Genomic DNA, 26,781 nt, shown 5'->3' on the forward strand with positions numbered 1-26,781 from the left:
AAAGGAATCAAATTAGATTTGAGCCTAAATGAAAAGTATGTGAGTGAGTTTTTATTTTACTGAGGATTTGTTGACTAATCGTCCAAAAGATAATGAATAAATTATAATAATATATTTCAATGAAAAAATACTTCATAAAACTATGATTTGTTGAAAATTGTGAAATATTATTACACTTATCTAAACTATTTTGTATTTGATTTAAAATGCAATATATTCCTTTGATGGCAAAGCTGTCATCACCCCAGTCTTCAGTGTCACATGATACTTCAGAAATAATTTTAATATGTTGATTTGTAGCTCAAAAAAACTTTTCTTATTATCAATGTTGAAAACAGTTGTGCTGCTTAACTTTTTTTTTTTTTTTTCAGTATTCTTTGATGAATAAAAAGTTCAAATAACAGCATTTATTTCACATAAAAATATTTTGTGACATTATATGTCTTTATAGTCACTTTTGTTCAATTTAAATGAATCGTTGCTCAATTAAAGTGTTGTTGTTTTTTCATAATAACAATCATAACAACAGTAATAATAAATATAGCTGCAAGCAGCAACTAAGGGGCCATGCACAAAAAAAGCCACAATGAATTATGCAAGCATGGCTGGGAGCATCAGACCATCTAATTAAAGACATTTTAGATTATTTTAGTCAAAAATGGCTTAAACATCTTCAAAAATATAATCACATGGGTGCATTCGAATCATCTTGAGGCAAGGAATTGGTTTAAAAAAGAAATGTGTTATGTTTATTGGCATAAACGTAATTGCATATTTGGACAGTTGGTGGCGCTAGAGGGATTGAGTTAGAGACTCCAAAAAGAAGAATAATGAGAAAACTAACGGATATAATAGGTACAACACCTTTGGTGTTTGGTCCCTAATAATAATAATAATAATAATATACTGTAGTATAGTTGATTGAATTGTGTTGCATATGCATATAATCCAGAAAATCTGTATCTAAATTAACATATATTACTAATTCAATATCATCTTTGTGTTTGCTTCTGCAGGAAAGCTGGATTGATCCTGTCTCAGCTGGATGAACTCAGCGGTTGGTGCCGGGGTCTCCTCCAGGAACCAAAAATTGGCTTGCGCAGAGCATCCCTTAAATATCTGTCTTGTCGTTATACAGATACCAAAGCATTCGGGCTCAGCTGGGTGAATCTCAGCCAAGACTTACGTAAGGCATGTGAAGATCAGATGCTCTCCGTTATGTACAATGATTATGGAGAACCCAAGGAACTTTAAACGATTTGGACAACTAGAGGACTAGTCAGGGGTTGTACCTAAACATGGCCTCCCCTTTAGGGCTTCTCTCTAGAGAATCTGCTCCATCAGTTTTAACATTAATTGGCCATTTAATGATGAAGGGGAAAGTATTTGGTGGGAACGTGAGCAATCCATCCTGATTTTTCAAGAAGCATTCAAGTGATGTGTCTTTGGCCTTGAACATACAAATGTACAGTGTACAGGCGAAGGAAAGTTGCATTAAAGTGTCATTTAGAACTAGTGGTGTATTTTATCAAATAGTGCATACACCAGCTTGTATAGGTAAGACTTTTTCACAAGAACTAAAACTGTATCTTCTTCATGTGATGAAAATGTCTGTCTTTGTAGTGCATATAGATATGGAAAGAGCTATAGCAAATGTAAATGTTAATTAGATATTAAATCTATTACTAATGTGCTGAATGTAGTATTCAAACTAAGGTATGCGAAGTCAAGCAACTGTACAGACGTTTTTTAAAGTATAAGCAGTATTATGAAAATAATCATTTTAAAAGTTGTGTACAATAACATGTCTTGTTTATGTTTTATTTCATATTCCAAATAAAATTGGCCAAATTAAATCAATGATTATTTAATTTTTCAAAAGAAATTTTAACAAAAGTAATGAGAGTTACACAGTTCTTTCAAGTCGAAATGGAAGTATAGTGGCAGATCTTTTCTTCTATATTGTGACGTACATCCGAGTAAAATGAGCTATCGGTGGAAAAAGGGCGGGAACGTGGTTCTATTGATTGGTTGGAGCCAGATCTAAATGTGAGCTTGCAGTTGATTGTAAGAAAAGGGGTGGGATTTAAGAGGACTAAATGATTGGAGAAGTCTGACATGTCAACAGAGAGTCTGAAAGTAAAAAACATTAAACTTGCATGGATCGTTCACAGTAAGATCAATAACGTAGTTAAAAAAAAAACAACCTTTTCTTCACCATTTAATTTCCTTATATTATAAAAAATGTTTATCCTTAATATATTTAATTTTCAACTTTAATATTCTTGATTTCATATTGTATTTTTGTCTTCATTTTGCACCATTTGACAGTTAAAAATAATTTGAATCTTAAAATGAAATATATTTAAATAAAAAAATGATATTGCGCACAATAATGGACAATAGACTTTTTAAATCCCACCGAACTTGTCTTTAATAGTGTGTATTTATACTTTATTGATATGACAGTGACACTACACTTTAACAGACTGAAGAGCATACAAAAATAGTATCATATATTTCCATTACAATTGCTATAAATGAACTGTCTTTTCCCAAAGCACACATGCATTTCACAGGTTTTGCATGTAAATGTAGAGGGTATAAAATAAATCCAGAATTCTGAAGATAAGCACTTGTTTATATACCTGTATTAATGACATATAGGTGAAGATAGTTTAAAGAATGTGGCTCACAACAAGCAACATTTTTGTGTGCTCGATGGTGTACGTAAATGATCGTGGGCTAAAATATTGGTCATATCTACATCTACACCTATGTTAGAGTTTTTGAAAATATATTAGGTAGTATTTTATAGATTAGTATTGAAGAGGATTGTTTTTATGCAATGCTATGGTTTGAATTACTGCCTTTGATCAGCCTCTCTCTCATGTGGCACGAGAAACAACATTCAGGTTATTTGACATTTTCTTTTCAAGCCAGTCTGAGAGCTGTCTGCGCGCTCTCCGCCTTGCTATCATTCACAGCGGTCCTGGCTCCTTTCGCTTGGCTGTGCCCTTGTTCTCTTCGGCTTCGGGGTCACGGCAGGTGCACTCATCGTGATCGCAGTCCACCCCGAACTGAACGACCTGTCAATCAATCAGACACACTTTTACAAACAGCGTCCAAAAAATATTCGGCCACAAACATCTTATACGGTATGTGGGAGCCACACGCAGTCTTTGAACGAGAGATCAAAGTGTGGTTCGGATAATTCGGCTCGAAAATACATCGCAGTAGATCAAAACAATGAGCGTTACCTTTTTCCAGATGTCTGATCGATATCAACTGTTGACCAAATTACTCAAAATGACCAAACTGTTTATTGAAGAAATATGTACAAAAACTTGGAGAATGGCCTGGTCGGGTGTTTATTTTCATAACTAGAAAATCAAGGATTGGGCTTTTTACACTAGAAGGATTTCTAGGATTGATTAGGACAGGATGGTCACGTTCAGGGCTGCAGAGATCAAAAAAAAGAGAGAGAGAGAGAAAGCCCGACTGTGAGCAGATGAGAGGAGAGGAGAACACATGTTAAGAATCAACAGGAGGAGGTTCTTGTCCAGAATTCGTGCCATCACCACAGGTTACAAAATAAACCCAAATTCCCAGCTAAGCGGCCTACTGCAGGAAAAGTAAACATGAAACTAGAGGATAAGCGTTGATTTCACCTGATGTTTTGGGATGCAATTGTCCATTCGTAGTCCAATCGAGGTCATTCACTCATTTGTGATGCATTTCTTTGGATCGCTGAAGTTTAGCTTTAGTTTCATGCTAAATAATCCTGACGGACGCATTTTAAAATACCCAAATATTTGCTTTTGGATCACCCACACAAAAAAGTGCAAGAGTATCTGAGTATATCATTTTGTTTCCTGTGCATTTGGCAGGTATTTGGATGCTAGAAAAGAGCCACAGAAGGAGGGATGAGAGGAATTTGTTCTTTATTGTCCAACCTTCTTTCTGGCTCTCGTCCTAGACGCTCTTAAACCAGACTGCCCCACCAACGTACTCGGACTTTTCCATGGCCTGCGTAAACACAAGCATGGCAGCTCCGTCGGACCAACAGTGGCAGGATGCTGTTCCTCACGGTTTATTTCACTTTCTCAGACCCTGCTTGTTTCACAGTTGCCCGTGACCGCTGACACCTGGCCATCTGCTAATAAAAGCTGCTCTATCCAGTCATTTATTTATGACAGACACTTTCCCCGAGCTAATTCTCTCTATGGGAGAACACGCCACCTGAGTGCCTAATGATGTGGGCGACGTTCATGGAAAGGGTTGACAATGTGACGGCACGATATGAGACCGAGATTGGCACTCTGGAAGAGGAATGAGAAAATGACTAAGCAGCATAGGATGGAATGAGGATGAGAGGAATAGCCCTTCAAATGAGCTTCAGAGGGTTTGATTTACCTTTCTAGATGAGAGAGTGGATGGACAGCAGTCTCCTCCGTCATACTGGCAGTACGCTCGGTTATTAATGGTGTCGCACCAACCATCTCCTCCGAACGGCTGCAAAACAAAAAAGAAAACGAAAAAAGGAATGTGTTTATTTAATGTACATTTACAAATAATTTTTTTGTTGAGATTATTATATTAAAAATTAATTCATCAGTATCGCGCGATATTGGATATTTAATTGTGCATGCTCATTTAAATGATCTTTGCCGTCATCTCACTCACTTCATTTTAGAAAAACACTAATAATTTCGGGTAACACTTTCGGGTAGCACTTAATACACGCTGTCTATAATAAGGTTCCATTTGTTAATATTAGTTAATCACATGTACCAACAATGAATAATACTTAGTTAATGTTAATTTAAAGATTTACTAATATATTATTAAAATCAAACTTTGTATCTGTTAATATTACAGTATTTAATAGACCTCAGCTAATATGAACTAACAATGAACACTTATCTTTTATAACATTAAGAAATATTAATAAATACTCTAACAAATGTGTTGCTCATTTTTAGTTAATATTAGTTAATGCATTGAACCTTATTGTAAAGTGTTGCCAATAACACTGTTAAATGTAATCAAATATAATTTTTCATACTCATGATTTTTAATGCCTAAATTCACTTGTAGCATTTAAAATCATTGATTTTCTGTTTTATTTGATTTATTTATAAAAATGTTGATATGGGTCATTTGTCAGTTATCAGTCATAACATGAAAATAATAGAATAGAAAATATTGATAAAACTTCTAAAATCATGCTCACATTATACACAATTCATTTAAGAATGAATCATAGTTTAAATAGAATGAATCTTATTCTAATCTTATTCAAACTATAGCCTTCTATATGCAGAATCTTACAAAACCGTTTACGTGTCCAAAAGACCTAAACAGACTGAACTAGTAAATGTGCCCTTTAAAGGTTCATGCATGAGTTACTTCATTTTACAATGTTCAATTAACAGTTTTCTCTGAACATGAGGCTGTACGGATGTTCCTTGAATCTCAGAGGAATGAAATGCATGAATCATGCCAAAGGGAGTTCTGTATATTTTATGGTAGGTGGCATTTCTCATTTATTCCTTTCAAATAAAATAAAACTGCATCTGTTATTCCAGACAAAACCTCCTAACTTCCTTGTGCTTCCTTCAATGTCATTACTTCACCTGTGCGAGAGCATGGATACCTGATTTGCAATGCCCAAGGGAGTGAAGTCCAACCTTCTGGAGTGGACTACAATTATCAAATTTAACATGCATAAACACTTTTAAATGTGTAATAAGGCCTTCCTAACGGAATTTACCTAACCTAAAGGATCTGATGCCAATAACTGGAAAAAAAGAGCAGTCTGCCAAATATACTTTTGGCTCTCTTGTGCTTGTGGAGTCCTTTCATAGAGCCCAGCTTCTACCTGATTCCACATCCCTGTGCAAGAGCAGCTGGCAAGGAGATCTCTGTAGAATTTATCCCGGCTAAACCTACACCCAATCCAAAATGTTTTTCCTGCCGTGGTCCAATTCTCCAAGTCATAAGCAATAGCATTTTTCATTCTTCAGTTTCAAGCTTGTGTACACTTCATTTATTTCTTTATTCTTCTTCTCCATCCATTTTATTACCTTAAGCACATTACACATGTATTGGCAATAACAATTTGAAACTTATCATACAACCTTGTGTTTAAATGAACGTGCTACATATTACAAGTTAAATATCTGAATCTAAAACAACATTAATAACGCACGTGTTTTAGATTCAGATATTTAACTTGTAATATGTAGCACGTTCATTTAAACACAAGGTTGTAAGATAAGTTTCAAATTGTTATTGGCTGGAAAAAGAAACATGACCTAATGCCTAAACTAAAGAATCGTGTAACAGTAAATGGGAAGGATGTGTGGAATGCATCTGCCCCGGCCAGCAAGAGGAAAACTGCCAGTGAATGTTAAACAACGCTGTACTCAACCATCTGAAGCTCTACACAAAATCATCTGACCTAGACCTCGTGTATATCTGGCACAAGACAAAACAATAGTCAGGAAATGTCCAAAGCGTGACATGCAGATGACCACAACAATAGACAATATAATATAAATCACATTTAAGCCTCATGTTGACTTTTTTTCATCATAACTAATCTTGCTGAAATTATTACATTAAACTGACAGCCAAAAAAATCATTCTTTCTGTTTTGGTTTGATGGTTTTGGGTTACCCTTTATTTTATGGTGTCCTTAATACAGTGTAATTACACATAAGTATCTGAGTAATAATAAGTAACTACATCCACTTATTGTAGGGTTAGGATTAGGGTTTGGTTAAGGCTTAGTTACACGCAATTATGCATCATGACAACTCTCGGAGAGATTGGCATGGTAATGGTAATGTTTTTGGTCTTGGTGTAATAGATCTGCTACGCTGCAAGTACCGAGACTTGCTCCTGCCAATACATTCACAGACACTGCTGTAAGCATGTAAGACACATACATGAAATAACCCCCGTATAGCAGATCTATACAGGTGGAGCTGGGGAAGGTGGAGGGTTTCTGAAAGCGCGCTGCAGACTGCTAACAGCAACACTACCGGTATTTGAATGTTGAGCCGCAGCTCACCGGCCACTAATGCACCAGCAACCAAACCGCTGCGCTATGTAGATGACGACGCGATCGCAACCAAATGAGTTAAGGACCTATCAGCCTGTGCCATCTAGAGTTTCGTGCCAGAACTTGGTATTTATTATTACATTAACTACATGTAAGATGTGTAACAAGGACACTGTAAAATAGTGTTATTTTAGGCATAAGGATTGTTAGGTGTTTTCCTCAATGTTTCGAGACTTAATAGTAAAGATACCATGACCCTACTGTAATCCGATGATGAATATATATTTATCTCAGATAGCCTACTGCTCAGTGTAAGTTCAAGCTGTCTACTTTGAGGTATCTGTCCTAAAATTCTTTTTCCTGGCCTCCTCTCAAAGAGGGTTTTTTTGGAGGCAACCCTGCTATGTTTTTGGGCAGTATCCAAAGCTTGATTTAGATTACAGAAATTTATTGAAAATGAAACCCTCTATGAGTCACTTAAAAAGATGTATTTTCAAAAAACACAATTAACCCCTAGCAACAGTTTCTGGAATGAGAGTTCGCAATCTGAGACACCGGAGAACAACGAAACAAAATCGTATCTGAAGCAAACAATAAAGGTGTATTTTCACCTTACATGAAATACCTAAACATCCCACGGGAGCAAAAGATGACACACTCCACAGGTTGCCTGACTGACTGACTGACTGACCACATCTAATGCTAAGAGAAAGATAGAATAAACAAAAACTCCATGGCAACAACATGTTTTCATGGACAACAATGTTTTGAGGCCCCATGTTAGTGCTGGCATCTCACTTTACTGAAGTATGCACCCCTTGATTGGCTCTCTCCAGAGTTCCCAAAAGACTACTAATTATGTTCCCCTCCATTTCATTTCTAATGTAAACTTTTCCTTTTTGTTTTTAAATGCATGCTGAAAAACAAATTTTAGGTAACACATCACAACAGTGAAAGGGTGAATGAAGTGTTTTTGTGTGTGTGTGTGTGTGTGTGTGTGTGTGCGTGTGCGTGTGTGTGTGTGTGTGTGTTGTCAAATTTTCTTATAAAATTAAGATGAAGAAACCCAGTGCATGCCCTGAGAGGAATCAGATGACCATTCTTTTAACCATATTTGCAGCAAGGAATGTGAACAGTGGTTCTTCATAAACCTGTGGCATCATCTGTAAAGTTTCTCAAATGGAGCCACACAAAAAGGGGAAAATGTTGACTCCAATGCTGGTTTCATGCGAAAAAAAGTTGTGCTTGACAGTAGTAGTAGAGAGAGAGAGAGAGAGAGAAATAGAGAGAGAGAAACAAAACAAAGACCCTATTAGTCCACAGCTCAGAAGATCATTGATGAAATCAAATGCATACATAACAAAAGGGACCCGCATACAAGGGTCAAATCAAGACCAAGCAACTACACACAAACAGACAAGACTTAGATTAAGCCAGGATTAGGCATTAGTTCAATTAGGACATTGAAGTAGCTTTTATAAACGTTCCTTAGAAAGAAACATTATTGGTGTGCGTCTTGAGACAAAACAATGGCACTGACATATTTTAAGATATGTCAGTGCAAGTTGCTTTCAGTTAAAACAGCAAAAATATGCATTTTAGTCTGAGACTAGGCTTAAGCCATGTCTGTGAAACCAGGGAAAAGAAAACTTTCTTTTAGCATTCTCATTCATCTCAGAAAAAAAGGAAAAAAATGACTTACAAGAGCAGACTAAATGTCTACCTATGATTGGCCTTGTTGGTTCAAAATAAAATATTAATCATGACACATAAACTAAAGCATAACCTGAGCCGACCTCTTCACTTATCATCAGCCTAAAATGAGAAAGACCTTCTGGATGTGGTGCAGAGCAACTGGAACATGTGCTGTGGTATAATTTATATTGAGTCTCCAATATAAAAGCAACTGTTTTGCTTGGTAACAAATGAGGGCAAGAGGAGATGAGAGGGTCTGGCAGATATGAGGGGTATTTGAATATCATAAAACATCTAGATGTGTTCCAAAGTAGAATGAATAGATCATAAAACCTGTCAACTTTACTCTGAAACTATATTAAAAATGATAAACTCTGATGTTCGTGGAAAAAGAAAACCTTTGACATGTTGCTGATGATAAAATGAGATTATAAATATATATATATATATATATATATATATATATATATATATATATATATATATATATATGCATATATATTACATATATATTACATACATGCATATATATTACATATATATATTACATACATGCATATATATTACATACATGCATATATATTACATACATATATATATATTACATGGCTTGGTTGAATTCTAATGTAGAATGCGGTCTGTTATTTCTTGATAACAGACCGCTGCTAAGTATAACACACCGTTGCCATGAAAAACAGAGCGTTGCTATGGATGCAGGATTCTAACCGTAGAGACGGAACGGACTATTTTATTTAGCGGAAGCAATACAATCGTTTTTAAATCAATAAACTCCTTTTTAAATCAATATTTTGTGTCAAATTATTGATTTATTTGGTAGGTAGCCATGTAATAAGCGGGATAATGTAGAGCGAGGCGGTTGTTATAGCGAATAACAACCCCTTCAGGCTTCGCTTCGCGTCAGGGTCCTAATCAGCCTGTCGGGGTTGTATACGCTATAACAACCGCCTCGCTCTACATTATCCCTTACTTATTACATGGCTTGGTTGAATTCTAATGTAGAATGCGGCCTGTTATGTAAGGGATAATGTATAGAGAGGCGGTTGTTATAGCGAATAACAAGCCCGACAGGCTGAACGAGACCCCGACGCGAAGCGGAGGGGTCTTGACAGCCTGAAGGGCTTGTTATTCGCTATAACGACCGCCTCTCTATACATTATCCCGCTTATTACATGGCTACCTACAAAATAAATAAATAATTTGACACGAATTATTGATTTAAAAAGGAGTTTATTGATTTAAAAACGATTGTATTGCTTCCGCCAAAGAAAATAGTCCGTTCCGCGTCCATAGCAACGCGCTGTTTTTCATGGCAACGGTGTGTTATACTCCGCAGCGGTCTGTTATAAAGAAATAACAGACCGCATTCTACATTGGAATTCAGCCAAGCCATGTAATAATTCTTGATAACAAACCGCTGCGAAGTATAACACACCGTTGCCATGAAAAACAGAGCGTTGCTATGGACGAAGGATTCCTCCTCCGCTTCGCGTCGGGGTCCTGATCAGCCTGTCGGGGTTGTATTTGCTATAACAACCGCCTCGCTCTACATTATCCCTTATATATATATATATATATATATATATATATATATATATATATATATATATATATATATATATATGCTGCTAAGATGGACTGATGAAAGACCTTCATTCTGTGCGGAATTGTGTGTTTGTGTGATCCACAAGTACATTGATTTGAAAGAGATAGGTAGGTAGGTAGGTAGTTTTATTTCATACCCGTAGGTAAATTTGTTATGCAGTAAAAAAGAATTCAGTTGTCCACACATAATAGACATAACTACATACAACTAATACACATACAAATTTTCAAGTAATCATCATGACAAACTGCACCGCAACACATAAATCTTTGCTATCCATATTAAGATTGAACAAGGCTGGGCGTTGTAGACCCAGTGCAGCTCATTCACAGTCATTAAACATTCATGCATTGCATCTATCAGGTCCTTCTAATTTAAACTGTTAGGCATTTATTTGTTATATGCACGAAACTACTTCTGATTATAAAATAATTTAAAAAAAAGAAATATTTATGGACTGATTGTACTTGTAAATCAAATGTTTGCTTGGAAAGCTGGAAAGAATTCCATGTCATTTGTTTGTATATTTCAGATGCAGGACTTATGTTCATTTGCAGGATCATTTTAGATTTTCTTTTCACTCACATTGAAACATTTAGTTTGATCATAACTAGGATTGAGAGCCATAGAATCAGTACACAACAGTTCTTTCTGGTTCTCGAATCTGATTGGCTGAGAGCCTTATCCAGCATTGCGATATTCACACACTATCAGAACTGGAACCGTTTCACCATTTGTATCACTCCCCTTGAAGTGACTGTCATGTCGGTCGAGCAAATCCACCATATATTTTTTTTAAATACTACTGATGTTGTGTCACGAAATGGAGTTTTAAATGGAGTTTTTTAGGCAAGAATATAGTTATTTAGACCTCAAACATGTTACTCATAAAATCATTGTGCCTATATATATATATATATGTACTGTATATCACTAACATTTGAATGGCATACTGTTCTAAACACCGCCCCACCCTTTCACTTTCAAGACATGGGGCTAAAAATCCAGAGAGAATTACAGTAAACAGTCATCCATTATTTTCAAAATTCACGACTGTTAATTTCAACACTCTTTTCACTTCCAGGCTTCACATTACTCTGCTGCGTTACTTCTGTTGACTTTTAGCGAAGCCTGGTATGTTACTTTCGTCACATATCATTTGTGATTATTTTACAACTGGTTTAATGCATCCATCAGTTCCATGACATCCTTTAAATTCCCTCTGTCCAACTGACCTGCACACACACCGATAAGATCATTCATTTGCTTTGGCACTAAGATTGTCGACAAAGTCTGATGAGTTAGTGCTTGGGGTGAATTTAAACAGGATTCTGTGAATTGCGGGAAGGACTCTGGAGGAACAGAAACCGGAATAATATGTTTTATGATCATGTATATACCACATTTTACAGTGGCAATGAGATTTTCATTCGGTTTTATTTTTGCGATAAAAGGAGCACCGGTAAGAATCAATCTGTCAGCATGCTGTGGGAAGATGTGGCACGCAGTCCATCAACCATTGCGGTAAATGTTTCTCTTGGCCACAGGAAATGTTCAAGATGTCTCCACATTAGAGTGGATGGTGTCGGAAATCTCTGACAGCAAAATGCCTCATTGCTGATGTAAATGTAAACTCGGGAATGTGTAAACCAAGAAATACACAGACAAAATAAAAATAGAAAACAAAATGATTCTATTTCTTGACCCTTTGGACTAGGTTCATCACAAGCGACCTCAAGTATTGCTCTCTAGCTCTGAATTCCTGTGGGCGTAAATGGCTTCAGCCAAAGTCACTCATGAGACATATTGCAAACTACTAGCTTGACCTATTATGCTTTATTTATACATGCTTTAAAAAAATTTCAGTGGATCACAGGAATTGATTTGCGAGTTCCATTTTTGGTCAAACGACCCTGTTAATAGACGTACATATGGTTATGACTACAGAGATAGTGAATAGCAAAACAGGTTCACCCCGTGCATTGGACCTCCATGACACAATAATTGGAAACTAAAACTAAAATAATCAACACCGTCATCATTCATCACTGATTATGGTGCTCGCTGCTCCTCCTGGACCACCTCAATGCTCTGCTGGTGGTTATCTGTCAGAGTGCTCTTTCCTCTCTAGATCTGACAGGGAACAGATGTGAACTCTGCTGTTTGTTTCTACATCTTCCATTAAACGCCAACATACTGCTGGTGTACACTACAAATCAGTATTATAATACAATTCTTTCATCATTGTTTTTCACCCTAATATTATTTCAAACCCATATGCTGTCATTTTGAATCAGTGGTATTTCAATTTTCTTTGCCACACAAAATATTCAGCATGGTTTTGTGTGCAGAACAAAATGTAAGATGTTTTCACTAAAATGTTGTAGCTTGCACATCAAATATGGCATTGGATGTCATTGGTTCTTCTCATTTATCTGTTTTTTAACCAAGGTCACATAATATTACTATAATAGTCATTATATATAATGTTGCAACATTAATGGGAGGAGAGTATTAATGAATCATGCAAGGTGTCAATTTTAAAAATTGTAAAAACAATTTCATTCGAAAAAAGTATTTAAAATGTATGTAAAAATTGTTTGTAACATTATATCTTTACTGTCACTTTTGATCAATTTAATATGTTCTTCCATTTTATTGTCAAAAAAAAAGTCTTACTGACCCCTAAAAAAAACACTTGGAAAGAAATATGTTTGAATACATTTTTAAAAATGTATCCAAGTCACAAACTTCATTAATTTAAATGGTATACTTTACTAAACACCTCTTCACCCTTTTACTTTAAAATAAATTGCTTGACCACTGGTAGAGCTAAAATCCAGAGAGAATTACAAAAACTGAAGTTTTTCCAAAACATTCCACTGTTAATTTCAAAACTATTTGAACTTCTATACTTCTAGAATTGTCTAGATGACAATTGCATGAATACAGAAGACTTGAAACATAGTGCTAAAGTCATATAGACTACTTTGATGATGCTTGTATTCTTTGTTTTTAACTTTTTTGAAGCTTTTGGTCACTATAAACTGTTGCTATATGGAAAAGCTGTTAAAAGCTGTTCGTGAACATCTGTTAAAACTCTAAGCCTATGATATGAGGGTGACAGAAGCATTTAGAAAATAGAAAGCATCTAGAATCATTTACATGTTGCATAAAATCACATTAGCTCACAGACTCTTTTGAGTGATACTGTTCTTGTACACCTCTGACAGAAAGACTTCACGTCATGTAATTGTCACTCACCTCACAGGACTGAATACAGTGGATCTGCGCTGGATTCGGATGCCACTTCAACATGCCAGTACAGACAATACTCTTTAAAAGGAAGAGAAATAGAGGAGTAAGAGAAGGAAGGGCAAGGACAGAGTTAACTTACTGCATTGTAATTGAACTGCGTTGAACCAAAAATGTACTGATTTATTACTATTGATTGAGTTCTTGTAACATGTATTTTTTAAAGAGGACATTTGAAAAGAGAGTTTCTATTTATTTCTATTTTATTTTGACTTTTCCAGAAATCTAATAATATCTAACTTAATTTTAAAAGACAAAAATCAGCCGTGGTGCCTAAAAATAATATTGCAAATTACTATCTAATAACTATGACATACAAAAAGAGTTACTTTTTCCCTCCTGTCCTTTCAATTTGAACACATATTTCACTGATTTGACATTTTCTCAGAATTGGAAAGCTGACCTGTTTCTACAGCATAATTTCTGGAAAGAAACTTGCTTATCTCTTATTCATCTCCCTCCTACTGTGACCTTTCCTCCATCATTCTTACCCAATCTGCAATACTTTGGACAACATTCCTGGAAAGCAGGCTGTTCTTAAGGGTGCTGATGTATCTTTATAAACAATGAGAGTCTGACACCTTCAGAGGCGTCATGCTTGACGTGTGGCATTTTAAGCGTCTCTTATAAAAACATCACACTGTAATCATTACTCACACAAGCTGATATGACAGTGAGAGACAGAATCAACACTTTCGCAGAGAGATTTCAACGGTAAGGTGAGTTGAACCTGGTTTTGGAGCAAGAAACGAGGTAACCTAATCCATCTTATCACTCTGATGTGCCAATAACACAATTCCAATTTTGTGTCCAAAGTATTCAGTCTTGTAGCTCCTCTACCTCTTTCTTTTACCTCTTTTAGAGACAAATAATGTCCCCCTCTTACATATGATACATGTCATCTCTCCATCTCTCTATCTATCTATCTATCTATCTATCTATCTATCTATCTATCTATCTATCTATCTATCTATCTATCTATCTATCTATCTATCAGCTTACAAAAGTACAATAAAGACTATCTAAGATCTTTCAAACAATAGGGCAACACTATACAATAATGTTCAATCTGTTATTATAATAATGCATTATAATGCAAACTAACAATGAACATTTTTACAGCATTTATCAATGTTAAATATTTAAATATTTATTTTCATAATACATTTATATTTACAAATATTTCATTTTTATTTATGCATAAATATACTACTGTTAATTGCTAATTCATGTTAAGCTAATATAGATTGATACAAACATGTATTAGTGTATAGTTATTATGCAGAAATTAAATTAAATTGGATTAAATTAAATTAAATGAATAAATTATAATTAGTAAATATGGTTTGGACTTTATAAAGATTGCATTAAGTCTTGAACTTGGAGTTTGGTTAAAGTACAAGAACAGTAAAATAAACTGGCCCGTCCACCTCACCTGAACCTTGCTGGGAAGCATCCAATGCTCTACTGTATCAGCACTGGAGCCATTGCCTAACACCACAGGGTCACTCAAGGCCACAATGCATGTTAGGTTACAGACTGCACCTGTCATGACACAAAGCGAGCTTTGCTTTAACCATCATTTGCATCTGTTGAATTTATTCATGTGAGCACATGAATAGCCAAGCTCCAGACTAGTCATCCATAGTTGAACAGCTTGGCAGGTTGGCACTCAAATGTATCCTACTGCGTGCAACTGTCTGTGGTCTAGCGGCTCGGGTATGTCTAGACTGCTTATTAGAAAGGATAAATGCAGTGGCCTAAATATATACCAAATAAACCAAATATAACCAAATAAAACCCATATATTTCATTATACAAAGCAGAAGAAGATGCATATTGTGAGATATGTTCAGACAAATAACAGAATATTTAGAAATCCTATTTCTTAGAAAAAAATAATCTAAGAATAATCTTAGATTTAAGAAATGCTCCTGCTACCCATGAAGGGGCGAGAGGCTCTACGCTGCCTGAAATGAGCTCTCTGGGGGCCTCAGTAGTATGGGATGAAATGCACTCTTCTAGCTTGCTTGCATGTTTCCTATCTTCACCTGTGTGCTGTTCTCATGCATCTCAGGATTACTTTCCTATTTACACAGCCAGGAACAATATTTTCTTATAAATCTGCTGACTAGTCATTTCCATAGTTTAAAAAGGTAACTTTGATCTGATAACCAACTTGGCGAGTGAGCATATTTTCTTGCCAGATCCTTACCCACGTCAAAGCCCTCCTCACAGGAGTATTCCACCAGGTTAATGTCAACAGGAGCCTGGCATGATCCTTCTATCTTCTTACACATAGTGAAGTCCTCAGTCCATCTGCCATCTTTGATGCATCGAATGCTGGACTACGTGGACAAAATGTTTCATGTGTTTTACTACAGTGTTTCATGACTGTAGAGTTTAGGAATACACATAGAGTTGGCCTACAAAGTGCTACAATACCCTTTCTGTTGGATCGGGACACTGTAGGGTGCAGATGCTATCAAAGTCCAAATTGTTGGTGCAGGTGTACATGCCCTCAAACATCGGTGGAAGAGAAGGGCATGTGACAGGTGAACAGCTGCCCTCTTGCCACATCCCACCCTCCAAACACTCCAACCTCAGAAACTTCCTGAGAAAAGCAAGTCACTGGCATGAAGGAGGGGTAAAACAGTCTCACACACACACCTATACAGCATAATGGCAGTACAAAATTATTACTTTGGCTATGTTTCCAAGGCTTACACTACTAGATTTATAAAGGTTTTTTGAAAGAAGTCTCTTTTTATTCCTGTGATGGCAGAGCTGAATTTCCAGCAGCCATTATTCCAGTCTTCAGTGTCACATGGTCTTTCACAAATCATTCTAGAATGCTGATTTGATGCTCAAGAAACATTTATTTTTGTTATCAATGTTGTAATATGTTGTATTTTCACTTTCGAATAATATTGAATAATTGAATAATTAAAAAAAATATAATTTACATGCCACCTGTCTTCATGAAGAGCATTTTATTTTATTTTATGAAGAGCATCCTATCCTATCTTAACTACATGATGTGATGCTAGCATGTCGCAAAGCAGGTAACGCACAAATATTTGTTTAAAATCATGCCTTTTAAAATAACTGTCATATTACAGTTTTCTCAGTCGCTTTAGTACATTTCTTGAATCATTCTTAAGAAACCAGTCAGTGCATTTCTCAAAACAATGCGTACAAACAGCACCACACAATGGATAACCTGCAAAAGCCTGTAACTTGCTCAAAATCTTTAGTTAATTTCTCAAAAGTTAGTATTTATGCCAATGAACATATCAGTGCCATCATAATGACAAGTCCTTTTGTCGTTTTTCACAAACAAGATAGTCATGTAGTCAATATAAGCAGTTTACTCTGTCAGTATTTTCAGATGTAAACTATAGCTAAGATTTTGATGACAGTGATTGAAACCGGATAAGACTGCATTTTATCTGTATGACATATTTAAACAGTACAAATTTACGCATTACTCTATGTGGGATATTAATTGCAAGAAACTGGGCAGGATTCACAGTTGCACTTTTACTGTTGGTCTGTTAACAAATCAAAGTACAATGTCATTGCTATTTAAAGAAAGAGACATAATAATACAAGCAAACAAAGAAAAAGACAAGACTATACATGTGTGGCACACATGTGTGTGTGTGTATAGTCTTGTCTTTTTCTTTGTTTGTTTGTATCATTATGTCTCTATAAAGTATATTTACTGTATAATGTAAAATGCAAGTGGACTACTGTAATATAGTGTAGCAGTAAGTATACAGTGTTATAGTATAGTGAAGATTGTCTGATTACATGCCTGTTCTACAAACGCTTGATTCTGAGTAATGATTCTCCCAACATTCGGGTGCACCTTTCGACCCGCTACAGGTCATGTTTGAGAACATGGTCCACAATAGTAAACCCTTATTTCATCAGAAACGTGTATACAATCTGGGCATCTTCTACCTCTTCCACTGTTTTGCCTCCTTACTCCTCTTCTTCTTTCTGGCTGTTGACCCTGTTTGTTTCCTTGTTGTTCTTCCATTGTCAGAATTTGTAACACTGTGTTGTACTCTATATATGCTTGCCAAATGAAGCTTTATGAGATGCACCTCTGAGCTATTTTAGAGAACTGGTTGATCATTGGTTGATCTAGTCCTTTACTTTTCCCTTACAATTGTTTCCACAATTCCACAAGACATCTATTCAGGACACATTTACAAAAAAAAAAAAAGTCTATTAGAAATGTATAAAAAAATATGCTTGACAGTTTAGTTCAACCATTCTGCATTTAATGAGTTATGCAAGAAACTAATGCCTAGATGTTTTGAGGGGTAAGACTATTCATCAGAGAACCAGTATAATATATGTTGATCAACATGACATAAGCAATTAATAATGTAGGAATCAGTAGACAATTGTACATATTCAATTGCATGAATGTACAAAAGCATTTGCAATTTTTTCAAAAGAAATTGATCTGCACAAGTGATTAGGAGGTTGAATGAGTAGTTTTGATCATTTCAGTTGTGATCCGAGAAATGCACCAAAGCGAATAAGAAAAACTGTAATCGTTTTCAGTACTTAATACTGAATCATATTTTTGTTGTTTACAAAAAGCTTTCATTTTGTGAATACACCTTCAAAATGCTTTATAGATAGGTCTCTCACTAGTGTTTTGAGACAGCCAATAAAACCGTTACAGTAAGCACACTGTGAAATTTAAATTGTAGGATCTCGATCTGCTTCTGGTGTGAATTTTCGTACAACACGAATTCAGCAATTACTATGTTTCTTGAATGACATTCCCCTCCAGCCACATAGGATTTATTCATATCTAACTCATGTGACAAACCATCTGGTACGACTAAATAGCCAATAAATCCTGAAGAAATAAATTGGGGTGTAGTGTTCATTGAGAAAGATCATACGGAAGCACAGGCTAAAACTATCTTGATAATAGCATAACACCTCTCTTTAGACTGTCATAAACCATTTTCTGAACCTTCATAATGAAATGCCTTTTAGAGCAAACATGCCAATGGTCTTAATAAACAGGATCATTTAAATGGCTTTATGAGACACGTTGGCTATCGCTTCTGGTATTAATGTCCAATTAAAAGCAGTTAAAAGACACAGAGGTATTTTACCAGCCATTTTAATAACTCATAAAGACGAGGCAGGTGCAAACGCTAGTCCCCTCAGATGTGCAAAAATATGCTATATGCTATAGCTTGATTGGATGGAATACTAAAACAACACGCCATCAGACCATTCATCAAAGTACACTGCTGACTCCATCGCTGAAAGATATTTGGAAACACATGTAGTGAGATTTTGATCTTATTAGAACCATGTGAGCAACCTAGACGCTGGAAACAGATATTTTCCCTTCAAAATGTGTCAACACAGTAAAGATCTAAAGATCGGATCAAAATGTATAGGTTGCAACTCACTTTCTTGGCTTTTTGTTGAGAGTGCCAGTGATGTAATAGCCCGGGTTGCATTTGTAGCGGCACACAGTGCCCACATCGTGCCTGCCTCCACGACACTGAGGAACTAGTAGCGTGGCATTGGGTATGGAAGGTGGATCCGGGCACTCAATCTTGCAGTAAGCCTCTGGGTATGACCACAGTCCATCCTCAAGACAAACCAATGTGTCACTTTCTCCTGAAAAACAGATTCTGATGAGAAAACTGCATTAAAATGGAACAATCACTGTCTTCTCTAAGACCATCAGTAGCTAATTGGCCGAGCTCTCTTCGAAAGTAGGAGAGAGTCAGTTCCATTATTTCTGGGAGTACACAGCTTAATCATATTTTTTTTTTAATTTAAATTATTTATTTATTTGTTTGTTTTTTAGTATGTTTCTGCATTATGTTGCACCACATAGATTTTGTGGGTCACACCTATGACTTTCATTTAGTGGACAAACAATGATAAGCAGTGAAGTAGGTTTGTTAAAATATTATGCTAAATAAATTTTTTCTCTTTTTTAGCATTGTTTTATTGACGTTTTTTTTAATACTTTATTCTTTATATGAGGACAGTTGTACCACCCTGACATTTTTTTTACTTTATGCACACTGACAAAAAATATTTTTTAACACATATATTACTGCATGTTTATCATAGAAGAGGTGTATTAAAAAAGATTTTATGAATAAAAAGCACTATAATGCATAATAAATGAATAAATAGGACAAAAAAATGTAGCTTCACAATGACTTTCATTGAGCTTGCAATTATACCTTTGTGTAGGTCTAAATGTTTTCCAGTTACATGAAAAGTCATATATTTAAAAAGCATTATGTTTCTGTTAACTCAGAAGAGAAGTATTGCACTAAATTTAAACAAAAATGCGTTATGTGCACATGGCCCATTGGCATCTAAGGCCCATGTGATATAGGACTCTCTTATTGTACTATTATAGTAACATATCTAATTAGATTTTAAAGTTAAAGTTCTAAAGCAATTTTATTGGTCAATAAAATATAATGATACCATTGCAAAGCTTTTAAGGTGTCTACCTACTTTGTAGCCATGATTAAATTTAGCAATAGACCAAAAATGGCTGCAAGCTGAGTTTTTCCAACATGAAAAGTTCCAGCTTGCGCTACTCCAAAAAAAATGGAGGCTCTCACTAAGTGCATAAATCACTGCATTACTGTTGTGTGTTCCAATTAGTGTCAAGTCATGAATAGATTTTAAACGACTCCCAAAGGAGAAATACAGCCCATCACTGTAGCACACTACAGTACAAGAACATTGCCATCAAGACCAATAAGCATAGCTACTCAGTGATGCAATGTTCTGGACCTTCCAGTGAAGCCACTGTCCACAGACTGCACCACTCCCTGCCAAAGAAATAATTTGGACCGATTCATCAAAGGCCTGCATCTAAAACAAATAGTGAAAGTGTGAGGACCTCGACCCCTGAGCCACCTTGCTACCTATGAAGGGGCGAGAGGGCCAGGTGCCACCCTGCTCTACGCTGCCTGAAATGAGCTCTCTGGGGGTCAGTAGTATGGGATGAAATGCACCCTTATTCTCGCCTACTTGCAGGTTTCCTATCTCCACCTGTGTGCTGTTCTCCTGCAGCTCAGGATTACTTTCCTATTTACACAGCCAGGAAAGAGGGCTGGAACCACAGCCAGACCGATGCAAAGTTCCTGAATGAGTGCAAGAGCAACACTGACACACAAATGAGTATACTGTATGCATATATAAGCACACACAAACAACAACAAAAAATCTAAATATTTAGCTTTTTAGTGTTTTAAAAAAAAGAAGTTAACAAATCTAGGAAACATGACTGAGTGGGGTTTTCTTAACACAGGCACTTCTTTGACTATCATTGTGGCTTCTCATGACCTGTATAATGCACTATTTACCTCTAAATGAGAGAACATCATGCAGCATAAAGATGTTTAATTTTTGTTTACTATGTACATAAATACCATTTTACACATTATACCATAATAGCTGTGACAATCAACAATGTAAAAAAAAGCTCTGAATACCACATCATGCCAAAAAAGAGATGCAATCAATGATAGTATAAAATGAAGAGAGCAAACATTAACACTTTACAATAAAGTGTTATTGTGTCATTAACACTTTGTAACACTTTACAATAAAGTTTCGTTTTTTTTAACATTAGTCAATGTATTAACTAACATGAATTAACAATGAGCAATACATTTGTTATATTTATTAATCTTTGTTAACGTTAGTTAATAAAAATACAGCTGTTCATTGTTTGTTCGTTAGTTCACAGTGCATTAACTAATGTTAACAAATACAACTTTTGATTTTAATAATGCATTAGTAAATGTTGAAAAGATTAATAAATGCTGTAGAAGTACAGTTCATTATTAGTTCATGTTAACCAATGTAGTTAACTAATGTTAACTAATATCATATAATATATCATATCATGCCCAACTAGCTTAACAGATTTGCCTGGAAAACACTTTTATATTGAGCCATGTAAACATGTAATTTATACATGCAGCAATGCATGCTGGGAATATGAAAGTAACACTGTAAGTAGCAACAACGCTTAATGTGAGTTTTCCAGGCAACTCTGTTAGGTTAGCTGGACAGGACAGGACAGGTCAGGACAGGACAGGACAGGACAGAACAGGACAGGACAGGACAGGACAGGACAGGACAGGACAGGACAGGACAGGATAGGACAGGGCAGGACAGGATAGGATAAAATATGATATGATATGACTTGCTGGCCTAATTACCAGTTGTGAGTAAAAGGACCTAAGGAATGCTCATAAGCACAATTAATAGTTGGATTTGTTTCCAGTGTACAAGAAACACACAAGAAAGGTTCATGTCATCCGCAAATCTACTGTTATCGATTTACAGTCTTATTATTTTAGAAAGAAAGGAAGCCCAAGGTCTCTCAGAAACAGACACATGCACTGAATGTAAGTGGGTCCAAAAACCCTCAGGTCTCACACTGTAGCCTAGTTCCCATCCTCACCTTGCAGGATTGCCGGGGCGTTACAGGAAAAGCTGCACTGCTTGCCGAATGTGGTGCCCCAGGGACATGAGAAGGAGGCAAAGTAGACATGTGACTGAGGGGGTGGGCCGCAGTCCACTGGCTGACAGCCCACTACACGGTCCCAAACTCCATGCACACATATCAGCTCCGCTTCCGTCTGAAGACAGGACGAAACAGACAGAAACACAACCACTTGTAAAGTCGTCGTTTATGACAGGTTCATTAGACAACATGACACAGCATCTTAGATAATTTGATGAGAAATGTTGAGTTCAATGTGAGTGCAATGTGAGCACAATTCGAGACAATGACAATGTGAACATGATTTTAAGACGTTTATGTTCTCCACAGCTACGGAAATATTCTTGAAATCTATATAATCTGAATAAACTGAAAGCCGTGCATTCCTGCTCTCCACAATAATTTAATCACCTTAACAGGAACATGATGATTTGGAAAATGTAGGTCACAAGACTTACAAAAGTAGGCCACGACCTTCCTTTTAATGTTTGCAAACTGTTTCTTAATCCAAAAAAGTCAAGCTGTCACTGTCTATATCTAATATCACCCCGAATTATCTTTGTTTGGACATGCACAGATACAAATGAGCCTCCAGTTATGGTGGACTTTCTGAATAAGGTGTTTACATCACCCGATTAAGCCAATATTCCTAGAAATCTGAATAAGACAGCTGGCATTTGGCTGAATTAATCAAAATTTTGGGTCATGTAAACTTGTTTACCTGAAGCTTACCTAACTGGAAAATGACCAATTCAATTAATATCAGAATATTCTTGTGCATGTCAACAGTCATTGTTGAGATCTCTTCTCTGCAGAAAACGTCTCAATTTGTTCTCATTTAATCTTACTGCTGTTTAGCAGAAACTAGACATCAAAGAGACCTCATTTGTTGAGAGAGAGAGAGAGAGAGAGAGAGAGAGAGAGAGAAATAGGCAGTTAACAATTCTTGTACACACTTGATAAGAAGGAAGGCCCTGGCCATGGAGAACAGTGAGCGTATAGCCACGATGACAAGAAACAGAGCAGTGTTTAGAGTCTAATACTGGAGTACAGCGGATTGAAGCGTGTTCGACGCTCAGAGGGCTGCATGACTCGGTACTGCACAGCCTACGCACACATCTGAGTGAGAAAAACACATATTAAACTTGATTATTATTGGCAGACATAGACAGAAATCATTTCCATTGTCAAACATGAAGGAATTTGTCTATTTTTACTTGTGTATGATGTCTCTGTGATGTATTATATCTTCTACTTTGTACCCTACCATTCAAACGTTTGGGACGAGTAAGATTTTTTATTTTATTTTTAAATAAAGTAATACTTTTATTAAGCAATGATGCATTACACTGATCAAAAGTGACAGTAAAAGCATTTATAATGTTACAAAAGATTTCCATTTCAAATAAATGCTGTTCTTTTTAACTTTCTATTCATAAAATAATCTTTAAAAAAATGTATCCTGGTTTCAACAAAAAATATGGAGCAGAACAACTGTTTTCAACATTGACAATAATAAGAAATGCTACTTGAGCACAAAATCCAAAAAAAAAATAAAAAAAAAAGAATGATTTCTGAAGGATCTTGTGACTACTTGAGTAATGGCTGCTGAAAATTTAGCTTTGCTATCACAAGAATAAATAACATGTAAAACTAAATATTAAAATAGAAAACAGCTATTTAAAATTATATTAGTATTTCACAATATTTTTGATATTATACCTGCATCCCAAGCATAAGAGACTTCTTTCAAAAACATAAAAAAAAAATCTTGCCGACCCCAAACATTTGAACAGTAGTGAATATATCGTGTAAACGTGCAAGTATGTATTTGTGCTTGTAAGTCGTGGGAGATCCCACCCTCAGCGCACCCAGTCAGGGCAAAGGCGCTGAAGTGACAAGATGTACGCAATGCAACCGCCAGCACCGCCACTTGAGAGGAGGAGAAGTTCAGCTGCACTGCTGAAGTCTGGTAGAACGGCACACTCAGGTTATGAGTCACATTCACCACTAGGGGGTTACGCTGACATGACAGCTCGTACGAACCTGTGGACAAGCACAGAGCCACAGACAACATGTAAAAGTCACACAAATACTATAATGCAAAGATTTTAAACTTTCCCAAACAAATTATAGATATTATATGTGTTACCAAGCATGTGTTTTTTTCCGGTGGTGTCACACAGTTCAATGGTCACTGTGTTCCTGCAATTTTCCTCATGCCAACTACCATCATAGGCGAGGTAGATAATAACAGAGGCTGCGACACCCGGTCGCTCAAATCCTACCTGCAAAAACAATGTATCAGTTTCAGTAATGCTTATATATTCAGTGGATATATGCCTCCTTGGCTAACATCATTTATTAACAGTGTGAGTGGGCATGGATGGCACATAGAAATATAAAAATATTAATATAAAATATAGAATAATTCTGAACATGCACTACCATTTCAAAGTTTGGGTTGGTAAGATTTTTTAATGTTTTGGAAAGAAGTCTCTTATGGTTACTAAGCCTGCATTTATTTGATCAAAATACAGTGAAAACAGTAATATTGTGAAATATTATTACAATTTTCTGTTTTACTATATTTTAAATTGTAATGTATTCTTATGATGGTAAAGCTGAATTTCAATGTCACATGGTCCTTCAGAAATCATTCTAATATGCTGATTTTGGTGCTCAAAAAATGTTTCTTATTATCAGAGTTTAAAACAGTTGTGCTGCTTAAAGTCTGCATGAAACAGAGTTGTGATTGTCTTTTCTTCCCTATTGTGATGTATATCTGAGTGAACAGGATAAAATGTAGGGCAGGGCATTGGGAATTGATTGGATCATTTGATTGTTGTTGCTTGATATTGCTGCCTTCTCATGTGAGTGACAGGTCGTCCCACCCACGTGTCAAGAGAAGAGATGTTGCTGCAAGGAGGAGGGGACGTTATTTTGATTAAAGATTATGAGGGCACATGAATTAAAAGTTATATATACTGTACTGTATAAGTGCATGGATAAATAATTTATAATAAACAGTGCAATACTCCATCAAAAATAAGAATTGTCCATTTTCATTTCATGGGGACTTTAATGATTTTGTCGAAACCCTTGTACATTTTTTTAGGATTCTTTGATAAATAGAAAGAAAAGCATTTATTTGTAATAGAAATCTGTTGTAACATTATAAAAGTGAATTATATAGGCAAAAATAAAGGCATTATGTAGGTAAATTTGACCTGCTGACACTTATAGGTATAAATGCCCCATTTAATCTGGTTATATGGAAACAGTTTTTGACAACAGAGACTTGGATATTCCTCCTCAGTATTTTGTTCCAATCACATGGATTTGCTAATTAGTACAGTTTTTCAGCCAGGAGATAGAACTAATTAGTGAAATCAGCTGGCTGAGTTCATGGGTGGAATGGTAGGACTTTTACTTTCTGACCCCTGGACTTTACACCTCTGTTGAAAATCTATGTACATTTGAAAAACAGCCATGGCAAAATTTAACCCTGTGGCGGTTCTAGTGGTAATGCATCCTTACAGAGTAAAAGTACTAATTTATTTGAAGAAAAAAAATAATATTATACTTACTGAGCCCAAACATTTGAATGGTAGCATACATAAACCTACTCAAATTAAAAGACCATTTGATTTCCTTTATTTTATAAAACATTATTCAACATTTACTAATGTTGTTGAAACACTAAATATGCATTATTTATGGACAAGGTATAAAAAAGGCCTGATATAGACCTGATTATTTTGATAGAATAATCAGTAAAAAGTCTGTACTCTAGCATTCGTACACTGAGCATGTGTGTGTACCTTTAGCCAGACAGACTGATCCTGAGTATAATAGCTGTTCAGATGGGCAGTACAGGGGCTCCATGCATCATGAGCCCCTACTTCATTTATGTCAAAATACTGCGACTTGCACATCTGATAAGGAAAGCAAAAAAAGAAAGGTAAAATATATATGATTTCATTCAGAACAGTCATAAGGTTAATTTGTAACAAGTGGTTAATTTGAGATGTTGTTCAATAGGGTCAATGGATAAATCGTTCAAAACGGCGAATGACATCTAAACAAAGGGCTTAGCTCGAAGGGCAATATTTGTGTACCTGAGTGAGCACAGGCTCCCCGGTGACCCTAGAGGCAGGGCATCTCTGGTCCTGATGTGAGCCTGAGGCGGTGGACGCCCACTGATCAGTGAACCCCTGGGGAGTGAAAAAGCCACAGTCTTGGATGCTGGAACCTCTTTCAAACTCCTCGCACACTCCATCCCCTTCAAACACGTAGCACAAGCTCGGCTGACCTGAAAGAGACAGAAAAAGTAAGAGAGAGTGAACACAAACTCATCATAAGTAACAAGTAATGATTCCATTGGCAATTTGTAATTGTGTTTTCATAGCAAGTCAGTGGGAATAGGCTTCACTTGTGTGCGAATTGAAAATAAAAGGAACGTGATTCCACTCAGACGATTAAATAAACAATCAAGACATCGCATTGAAATGTGTGGATGATGTC

General features: G+C 36.0%; 2 protein-coding genes across 7 annotated transcripts in view; one reads left to right on the forward strand and one right to left on the reverse strand.

Annotated features, from left to right (window-relative positions):
• astn1 (astrotactin 1) overlaps positions 1 to 1,869 on the forward strand; it is a 234,735-nt gene extending 232,866 nt beyond the window's left edge. For 3 of the 6 annotated variants that reach the window (XM_079877707.1, XM_079877709.1, XM_079877711.1), the window contains one exon: positions 1,017 to 1,869. In XM_079877707.1, the coding sequence (XP_079733833.1) occupies positions 1,017 to 1,254 (238 nt within the window). In that variant the 3' untranslated portion in view covers positions 1,255 to 1,869. The remainder of the gene's footprint in view (positions 1 to 1,016) is intronic. The other 3 variants (XM_079877706.1, XM_079877708.1, XM_079877710.1) reach the window with 1 other exon arrangement.
• A 543-nt stretch (positions 1,870 to 2,412) lies between these two features.
• The window catches only part of pappa2 (pappalysin 2), a 53,893-nt gene continuing 29,524 nt past the window's right edge, over positions 2,413 to 26,781 (reverse strand). Inside the window, exons 11-23 of the mRNA XM_079877718.1 lie at positions 26,376 to 26,569; positions 26,079 to 26,192; positions 24,407 to 24,542; positions 24,126 to 24,300; positions 23,211 to 23,373; positions 22,213 to 22,390; positions 19,166 to 19,379; positions 16,152 to 16,320; positions 15,922 to 16,054; positions 15,142 to 15,251; positions 13,656 to 13,727; positions 4,417 to 4,515; positions 2,413 to 3,089 (exon numbers count right to left, since the gene is read on the reverse strand). Of these exons, the coding sequence (XP_079733844.1) occupies positions 2,982 to 3,089; positions 4,417 to 4,515; positions 13,656 to 13,727; positions 15,142 to 15,251; positions 15,922 to 16,054; positions 16,152 to 16,320; positions 19,166 to 19,379; positions 22,213 to 22,390; positions 23,211 to 23,373; positions 24,126 to 24,300; positions 24,407 to 24,542; positions 26,079 to 26,192; positions 26,376 to 26,569 (1,865 nt within the window). The 3' untranslated portion in view covers positions 2,413 to 2,981. The remainder of the gene's footprint in view (positions 3,090 to 4,416; positions 4,516 to 13,655; positions 13,728 to 15,141; positions 15,252 to 15,921; positions 16,055 to 16,151; positions 16,321 to 19,165; positions 19,380 to 22,212; positions 22,391 to 23,210; positions 23,374 to 24,125; positions 24,301 to 24,406; positions 24,543 to 26,078; positions 26,193 to 26,375; positions 26,570 to 26,781) is intronic.

The sequence above is a fragment of the Squalius cephalus genome (genome assembly GCF_949319135.1).
Source record: "Squalius cephalus genome assembly, chromosome: 7".
Classification (NCBI taxonomy): domain Eukaryota; kingdom Metazoa; phylum Chordata; class Actinopteri; order Cypriniformes; family Leuciscidae; genus Squalius; species Squalius cephalus.